Raw genomic sequence first — 8,817 nt, forward strand, 5'->3', positions numbered from 1 at the left:
GTGAGAGAGGGCAACCTTGTCTTGTTCCTGATCTTAGTGGAAATACTTTGAGTGAGTTTTTCACCATTGAGGATGATGTTGCCTGTGGGTTTGTCATAGATGGCCTTTATTATGTTGAGGAAAGTTCCCTCTATGCCTACTTTCTGCAGGGTTTTTATCATAAATGGGTGTTGAATTTTGTCGAAAGCTTTCTCTGCATCTATTGAGATGATCATATGGTTTTTCTCCTTCAATTTGTTACTACAGTTTATCACATTGATAGATTTGCGTATATTGAAGAATCCTTGCATTCCTGAATAAACCCCACTTGATCATGGTGTATGACCCTTTTAATGTGCTGTTGGATTCTGTTTGCTAGTATTTTGTTGAGGATTTTTGCATCTATGTTCATCAGTGATATTGGCCTGTAGTTTTCTTTCTTTGTGACATCCTTGTCTGGTTTTGGTGTCAAGGTGATGGTGGCCTCGTAGAATGAATTTGGGAGTGTTTCTCCCTCTGCTATATTTTGGAAGAGTTTGAGAAGGATAGGTGTTAGCTCTTCTCTAAATGTTTGATAGAATTCGCCTGTGAAGCCATCTGGTCCTGGGCTTTTGTTTGTTGGAAGATTTTTAATCACAGTTTCAATTTCAGTGCTTGTGATTGGTCTGTTCATATAGTCTTGGCAGGTTGTGCCTTTCTAAGAATTTGTCCATTTCTTCCAGGTTGTCCATTTTATTGGCATAGAGTTGCTTGTAGTAATCTCTCATGATCTTTTGTATTTCTGCAGTGTCAGTTGTTACTTCTCCTTTTTCATTTCTAATTCTATTGATTTTTGAGTCTTCTCCCTTTTTTCTTGATGAGTCTGGCTAATGGTTTAATCAATTTTATCTCCTCAAAGAACCAGCTTTTAGTTTTATTGATCTTATGCTATTGTTTCCTTCATTTCTTTTTCATTTATTTCTGATGTGATTTTTATGATTTCTTTCCTTCTGCTAACTTTGGGGTTTTTTTGTTTTTCTTTCTCATTGCTTTAGGTGCAAGGTTAGGTTGTTTATTCGAGATGTTTCCTGCTTCTTAAGGTGGGCTTGTATTGCTATAAACATCCCCCTTAGAACTGCTTTTGCTGCATCCCATAGGTTTTGGGTCGTTGTGTCTCCATTGTCATTTGTTTCTAGGTATTTTTTTATTTCCTCCTTGATTTCTTCAATAATCACTTCATTATTAAGTAGTGTATTGTTTAGCCTCCATGTGTTTGTATTTTTTACAGATGTTTTCCTGTAATTGATATCTAGTCTTATGGCGTTGTGGTCGGAAAAGATACGTGATATGATTTCAATTTTCTTAAATTTACCAAGGCTTGATTTGTGACCCAAGATATGATCTATCCTGGAGAATGTTCCATGAGCACTTGAGAAAAATGTGTATTCTGTTGTTTTTGGATGGAATGTCCTATAAATATCAATTAAGTCCATCTTGTTTAATGTATCATTTAAAGCTTGTGTTTCCTCATTTATTTTCATTTTGGATGATCTGTCCATTGGTGAAAGTGGGGTGTTAAAGTCCCCTACTATGAATGTGTTACTGTTGATTTCCCCTTTTATGGCTGTTAGTATTTGCCTTATGTATTGAGGTGCTCCTATGTTGGGTGCATAAATATTTCCAATTGTTATATCGTCTTGGATCAATCATATCTTCTTCTTGGATCAATCCCTTGATCATTATGTAGTGTCTTTCTCTGTCTCTTCTAATAGTCTTTATTTTAAAGTCTATTTTGTCTGATACGAGAATTGCTACTCCAGCTTTCTTTTCGTTTCCACTTGCATGGAATGCATGCATCTTTTTCCATCCCCTTGCTTTCAGTCTGTATGTGTCTCTAGGTCTGAAGTGGGTCTCTTGTAGACAGCATATATCTGGGTCTTGTTTTTGTATCCATTCAGCCAATCTTTGTCTTTTGGTGGGAGCATTTAGTCCATTTATATTTAAGGTAATTATTGATATGTATGTTCCTATTCCCATTTTCTTAATTGTTTTGGGTTCGTTATTGTAGGTCTTTTCCGTCTTTTGTGTTTCTTGCCTAGAGAAGTTCCTTTAGCATTTGTTGTAAAGCTGGTTTGGTGGTGCTGAACTCTCTCAGTTTTTGCTTGTCTGTAAAGGTTTTAATTTCTCCATCAAATCTGAACGAGATCCTTGCTGGGTAGAGTAATCTTGGTTGCAGGTTTTTCTCCTTCATCACTTTCAGTATGTCCTGCCACTCCCTTCTGGCTTGCAGAGTTTCTGCTGAGAGATCAGCTGTTAACCTTATGGGGATTCCCTTGTGTGTTATTTGTTGTTTTTCCCTTGCTGCTTTTAATATGTTTTCTTTGTATTTAATTTTTTACAGTTTGATTAATATGTGTCTTGGCGTATTTCTCCTTGGGTTTATCCTATATGGGACTCTGTGCTTCCTGGACTTGACTATTTCCTTTCCCATAACTTGACTATTTCCTTTCCCATATTAGGGAAGTTTTCAACTATAATCTCTTCAAATATTTTCTCAGTCCCTTTCTTTTTCTCTTCTTCTTCTGGAATCCCTATAATTCGAATGTTGGTGCGTTTAATGTTGTCCCAGAGGTCTCTGAGACTGTCCTCACTTCTTTTCATTCTTTTTCTTTATTCTGCTCTGCAGTAGTTACTTCCACTATTTTATCCTCCAGGTCACTTATCCGTTCTTCTGCCTCAGTTATTCTGCTATTGATCCTATCTAGAGTATTTTTCATTTATTGTGTTGTTCATCATTGTTTGTTTCAGCTTTAGTTCCTCTAGGTCCTTGTTAAATGTTTCTTGCATTTTGTCTATTCTATTTCCAAGATTTTGGATCATCTTTACTATCATTATTCTGAATTCTTTTTCAGGTAGACTGCCTATTTCTTCTTTATTTGTTAGGTCTGGTGCGTTTTTATCTTGCTCCTTTATCTGCTGTGTGTTTTTCTGTCTTCTCATTTTGGTTATCTTACTGTGTTTGGGGTTTCCTTTTCGCAGGCTGCAGGTTCGTAGTTGCCATTGTTTTTGATGTCTGTCCCCAGTGGCTAAGGTTGGTTCAGTGGGTTGTGTAGGCTTCCTGGTGGAGGGGACTAGTGCCTGTGTTCTGGTGGATGAGGCTGGATCTTGTCTTTCTGGTGGGCAGGTCCACGTCTGGTGGTGTGTTTTGGGGTGTCTGTGGCCTTATTACGATTTTAGGCAGCCTCTCTGCTAATGGGTGAGGTTGTGTTCCTGTCTTGCTAGTTGTTTGGCATAGGTTGTCCAGCACTGTAGCTTGCTGGTCGTTGAGTGAAGCTGGGTGCTGGTGTTCAGATGGAGATCTCTGGGAGATTTTTGCCGTTTGATATTATGTGGAGCTGGGAGGTCTCTTGTTGATCAGTGTCCTGAAGTTGGCTCTCCCACCTCAGAGGCACAGCACTGACTCCTGGCTGCAGCATCAAGAGCATTTCATCCACACAGCTCAGAATAAAAGGGAGAAAAAATAGAGAAAGAATTAGAAGTAGGAAGGAAGAAAGAAAAAGAAGAAGGAAAGAAAGGAGGGAGGAGGGACAGAAGGAGGGAAGGAAGGAAAAAAGAAAGAAGATACAGTGAAATATAATAAAATATAATAAAGTTATTAAATTAAAAAATAATTATTTAGGAAAAAAGGGACAGATAGAACCTTAGGACAAATGTTGGAAGCAAAGCTATACAGACAAAATCTCACTAAGAAGCATACACATACTCACAGAAAGAGGAAAAGGGGAAAAAATAATAAATCTTGCTCTCAAAGTCCACCTCAATTTGGGATGATTGGTTGTCTATTCAGGTTTTCCACAGATGCAAGGTACATCAAGTTGATTGTGGAGCTTTAATCCGCTGCTCCTGAGGCTGCTGGGAGAGATTTCCCTTTCTCTTCTTTGTTCTCACAGCTCCCGGGGGCTCAGCTTTGGATTTGGCCCTGCCTCTGCGTGTAGGTCACCTGAGGGCATCTGTTCTTCACTCAGACAGGACGGGGTTAAAGGAGCCACTGATTCGGGAGCTCTGGCTCACTCAGGCCGGGGGTAGGGAGGGGCGCAGAGTGCGGGGTGAGCCTGCGGCAGCAGAGGACGTCAGGATGTTGCACCAGCCTGAGGCCTGCCGTGCATTCTCACAGGGAAGTTGTCCCTGGATCCCGGGATCCTGGCAGTAGCAGGCTGCACAGGCTCCCAGGAAGAGGGGTGTGGATAGTGACCTGTGCTCGCACACACGCTTCTTGGTGGTGGCAGCAGCAGCCTTAGCGTCTCCCGCCCGTCTCTGGAGCTCCTTTAAGCAGCACTCTTAATCCCCTCTCCTCGCGCACCAGGAAACAAAGAGGGAAGAAAAAGTCTCTTGCCTCTTCGGCAGGTGCAGACTTTTCCCTGGACTCCCTCCTGGCTAGCCGTGGTGCACTAACCCCTTCAGGCTGTGTTCACGCAGCCAACCCCAGTCCTCTCCCTGCGCTCCGACCGAAGCCTGAGCCTCAGCTCGCAGCCCCGCCCGCCCCAGCGGGTGAGCAGACAAGCCTCTGGGGCTGGTGAGTGCCGGTCGGCACCGATCCTCTGTGTGGGAATCTCCCCGCTTTGCCCTCCACACCCCTGTTGCTGTGCTCTCCTCTGCAGCTCCGAAGCTCCCCACTCCGCCTCCTGCAGTCTCCGCCCACAAAGGGCCTTCCTAGTGTGTGGAAACCTTTCCTCCTTCACAGCTCCCTCCCACTGGTGCAGGTCCCGTGCCTGTTCTTTTGTCTGTTTTTTCTTTTTTTCTTTTGCCCTACCCAGGTACATGGGAAGTTTCTTGCCTTTTGGGAGGTCTGAGGTCTTCTGCCAGCATTCAGTAGGTGTTCTGTAGGAGTTGCTCCATGTGTAGATGTATTTCTGGTGTATCTGTGGGGAGGAAGGTGCTCTCCACGTCTTTACTCTTCCACCATCTTCCCCTCCACCTGGAAAAAAATTTTAAATAGTCTATTCCTGTGAAATATTTTTCATTTGCAAAGTTTCTTTAGATAATGAAATATACTAGAAACTTATTTAAATTGAAGTGCAAGGAAAAAAGTTTTCCAGAGTGGTGAGGAGATTATAATTAGTGTTTATGAGACTATACCAAATTGAAGAGGAAATAAACACAAGTGATTATATGTAAACATATCCTTGAAGAATAAAGGAAATTGAAGCTCAGCTTATTTTTTGTTTGGTTCAGGTAAGGAACCCCAGTTGAGAAAGACAACAGAGGAATTTTTTTGAATGATGACACTTCTGATTGCGGTCGTGGTTTCTTGAATATATACATGAGTGAAGACTCACAGAACTATACATAAAAAGCCAGTTTTACTGTGTCACAACTTACAAAATATTTTTTATAATGCAAATGTGGTCAAGGCATCACTCTTCCTTTAAAGATCTAGAAGAGAAATAGCAGAATGCTGGAGATATTCAAATCTTTATTTCATTCTACACATGGTTGGAGAGCATTTAACAAAATTTTATGACAATAACTTTCAAAACTGCTAAGGTCGCTTTAAGTTCCAATAATAGCCATCTACAGCTTAGTTTCTCAGTAGACTGCACTGATCAGCTGTCTTCTTTAGAATTTGTTCAGTTCTGGAGCCTACATCTTATGTCATATCAACAGACCAGTAAGGAGTATGGAATGTTCGGTGCTTCTCTTCAGAGAATTGATTGTCATGTGAAAGTAAGACTGAATTAGTGTGTAGCTCCATAGAAGAGATTTTATTTCAAAACGTGGAAGAAATAGTACCATTCAACAATAGAATGTGCAGTGTTTTTCGTTGTTTTGTCATTGGAAATAATGAAGTAAAAACTACTTGATTACCTGTCAGGGATTGTTGAGAAGATTCCTGCTTTGAGCAAGAAGTTAGACTAGGCGCCCTCTAAAGATTGCTTTCTTTTCTAAGATTCCTTGAGTCTGCAGACATTTCTTAATTTTGCTTTTAAATATCCAATACAGCTAATTTAATATTCATCACTAACGAATTTTTTTATAACTGATATTTTTGTTAGCAGTAAACCTGTCTTTTCTACTGTCAACTAATAATGTACATGTTTAATTTGTTTTTGTTTTCTCCAAATAGGGCACCGTAAAACAAGCTTATACAAATGCTCCAGTGGTAGACAATGAACTCTTACGACTGAGTCTTCGATTATTTAAGCGGAAGACTACTTGCCACACCTCAGGACCTGAAAAGACTGAAGATAATAAACTCTCACAGTCCAGTATCCAACAGGAACTGTGTGTGTCTTAAGACTGAAGTCCAGGCACATTTTCGGTACTATTTCCCTTTATCAGTGCATATTCTTTTTCAAAGTTCTTTGGTTTGACAAGTGTTACTAGTGACAAAGGCAGAAAAAACTTATCAGCCATGCTAAAAGAGTGACAAACTTTGATTTAAAGACAGTAGTTTGGCTAACAAGATTTTACAAAAATTTTTACACAGTACTTGATACTCATGCAAAATAATGTGAAAGCATCTAGATTTAGTAGTTTATTCTGTACCTTTTGTTAAAACTGAAGACTTTGAAAACGGTCATCCCTGCTCTTCCTGCCTACACAGATTTTTTTATGAAATGGAGCCACTAATTTATGTACTGGATCATCCTTACAGAAACTGTGATTTTCTCCAGAAACAGTGTGTTCACTGAATGAACACACACGCCATGCCACCGCTGTGCTGCACAGGACACAGAAAGTGGGGCTGGGCCTGCATGCTGTGTGTAGGCAGGAGCAAGCCACAATCCTGTTTTCCTTTCTAAAATTGTAACAAAACTACTTAATGGCTCTTCGGTTTTTTTAATATATGTGCATTGTTACAACGTATATTGGATCTATTTCGAGTCTGAATGGTTTTGTTTGTTATCAGAGACTGTCGACTATTTTTATTTTTAATAAATGTACCTTCCCTTTTCTTGTTGTAGATTTACTTTGCTCTTCATTAATCTTACTCCTGATGTTCTAAAACATTTGTCATCAACATTACATGTTTCATACTTAAGATATTTTACTGCTGGAGTTATTACTGGACAGCTGTGAATAATGCAATAATAGTTGAGGATGTACTTCAAATATAGCTCAGTAATACTTGAAACAAACCAAGAGTTAACCAACCTATGTAATCTGAGTTTTAAAATCCTACCATCATACTTTTCAGAGCTATAACCTTTGATTACATTAACCTGCCTCCAGATACAGAGTGGTGAGGAGATTATATAGTGTTTGTGAGAATATACCAAATTGAAGAGAGGAAATAAATACAAGTGATTTTATGTAAGCATTTACTTGAAGAATAAAGGAAATTGAAACATCATTTTCTGTTTCGTTCAGGTAAGGAATCCCAGTTGAGAAAGACAACAGACGAATTTTTTTGAATGATGACATGGTTACCTGAATATATACATGAGCGAAAACTCACAGAACTATACATAAAAAGCCAGTTTTACTGTATCACAACTTATATTTTTTATAATGCAAATGTGGTCAAGGCCTCACTCTTACTTTAAAGATCCTAGAAGAAAAATAATATATAAAACAATTTACTTTTTATAAATAATATATCTGCTTTATTTTGTATGTACATATTTATCTCATGAAGTGGACTCTTAGAAGGATTTGAAATGGACTCCACTGCAGAATTTGTGGGCAGACAGTAATGATGATAATGAAGGAAACCAATGAAAATTGTAATTTGATGATTGCCTTTCAGAGGTTTTTGTTAAAACTGTAATCCTGTTACCTGTCTCAGTAGTTGTGTATCCTTTTCCTACAGGTAACCTAATGTTACTGGTTGAAAGGTTATATTCATTTCAAGAAACAGTCATTGTGCACTTAATTTTTACAAAATACTTACCCAGCAAAGGAAATAGTCTTATTTCCAAGTGACCTGGAAAGCATGTATAAGAAAATTACCTTCTTGGGTTTTGTTTTGCTACTTGTAAACAAAAAGATTCAGGTGTGTGTCCTCTTCCAATTGGTAAATGTTTTGAATAAAAAAATAAAATTCTTTAATGACCTGGAGAATGAATAACCTTTAGAAAACTACTTCCTGTTTTAGTGGATAATATCATTCTCTGTAGCATAAAGATTTAAAGTCATAGAACCTCTAATATTAGTTCCAAGAATTGTGGAGTGTAACAGAAATAATGGTTTTCCTGTTTTGTGCACTGACTTTAGGAATATTTCACGTTATTTCTTTACAGAAATGAAAACTCTGTAGGTAGGTTTGCTATATAGTCAAATCCGTTGCCATTTTAGTTTTGAATATCTTTTTGTTAGGTTGTAAAAGAAAATGTTAAAACCGTTTGTTTGCTTAGTCACAGTATTCAGAGCTTTATGCTCCCACTGGGAATGTCCTGTTAAGTCTCATAATTTTTAAAACTTCACACATTCTGTGTATTGCTAATCATATACACATAAAGTTCTTCTAAAGCAGATCTTCTTGTTGAATTTTCCATAAAAGCTCTTGGACCATAAAATCTCAAACCAGTATTCCTGGAAACATCTTCCAATCTATAAATTGTTAGTACAGTTAATGGTTTTCTGTCTCGTAACTGATGATGAACTTTGTCCATTTGCCATAACTGCACAACTGGACTCCAGCTGCTAGTGATAAGGAGTTGTCTGTCTAGAGAAGAGGCAGAGAGTTATGTCTGCCATCCAAAGTAAATAAAATGGGAGTTAACAGATACTTATATTTTGTTGAGTCAGTTGTTTGATTTTTTTTTTTTTGGCAGATGTCCTCACTATTTAGTAAAGTCTTATACTAAACTTATAATAGTTGGTAGCTTCTTCACAAAAATTTGTAACTATACTCAA

General features: G+C 38.4%; 1 protein-coding gene across 6 annotated transcripts in view; it reads left to right on the forward strand.

The window, feature by feature from the left end:
- Nucleotides 1–6,913, forward strand: part of ZC3H13 (zinc finger CCCH-type containing 13) — a 91,468-nt gene extending 84,555 nt beyond the window's left edge. For all 6 annotated transcript variants that reach the window (XM_060129045.1, XM_060129046.1, XM_060129047.1 and 3 more), the window contains one exon: nucleotides 6,083–6,913. In XM_060129045.1, coding sequence (XP_059985028.1) covers nucleotides 6,083–6,253 — 171 coding nt within the window. In that variant the 3' untranslated portion in view covers nucleotides 6,254–6,913. The remainder of the gene's footprint in view (nucleotides 1–6,082) is intronic.
- The last annotated feature ends 1,904 nt before the right edge of the window (nucleotides 6,914–8,817 follow it).

This window comes from Lagenorhynchus albirostris, chromosome 18 (assembly GCF_949774975.1).
Source record: "Lagenorhynchus albirostris chromosome 18, mLagAlb1.1, whole genome shotgun sequence".
Lineage (NCBI taxonomy): Eukaryota > Metazoa > Chordata > Mammalia > Artiodactyla > Delphinidae > Lagenorhynchus > Lagenorhynchus albirostris.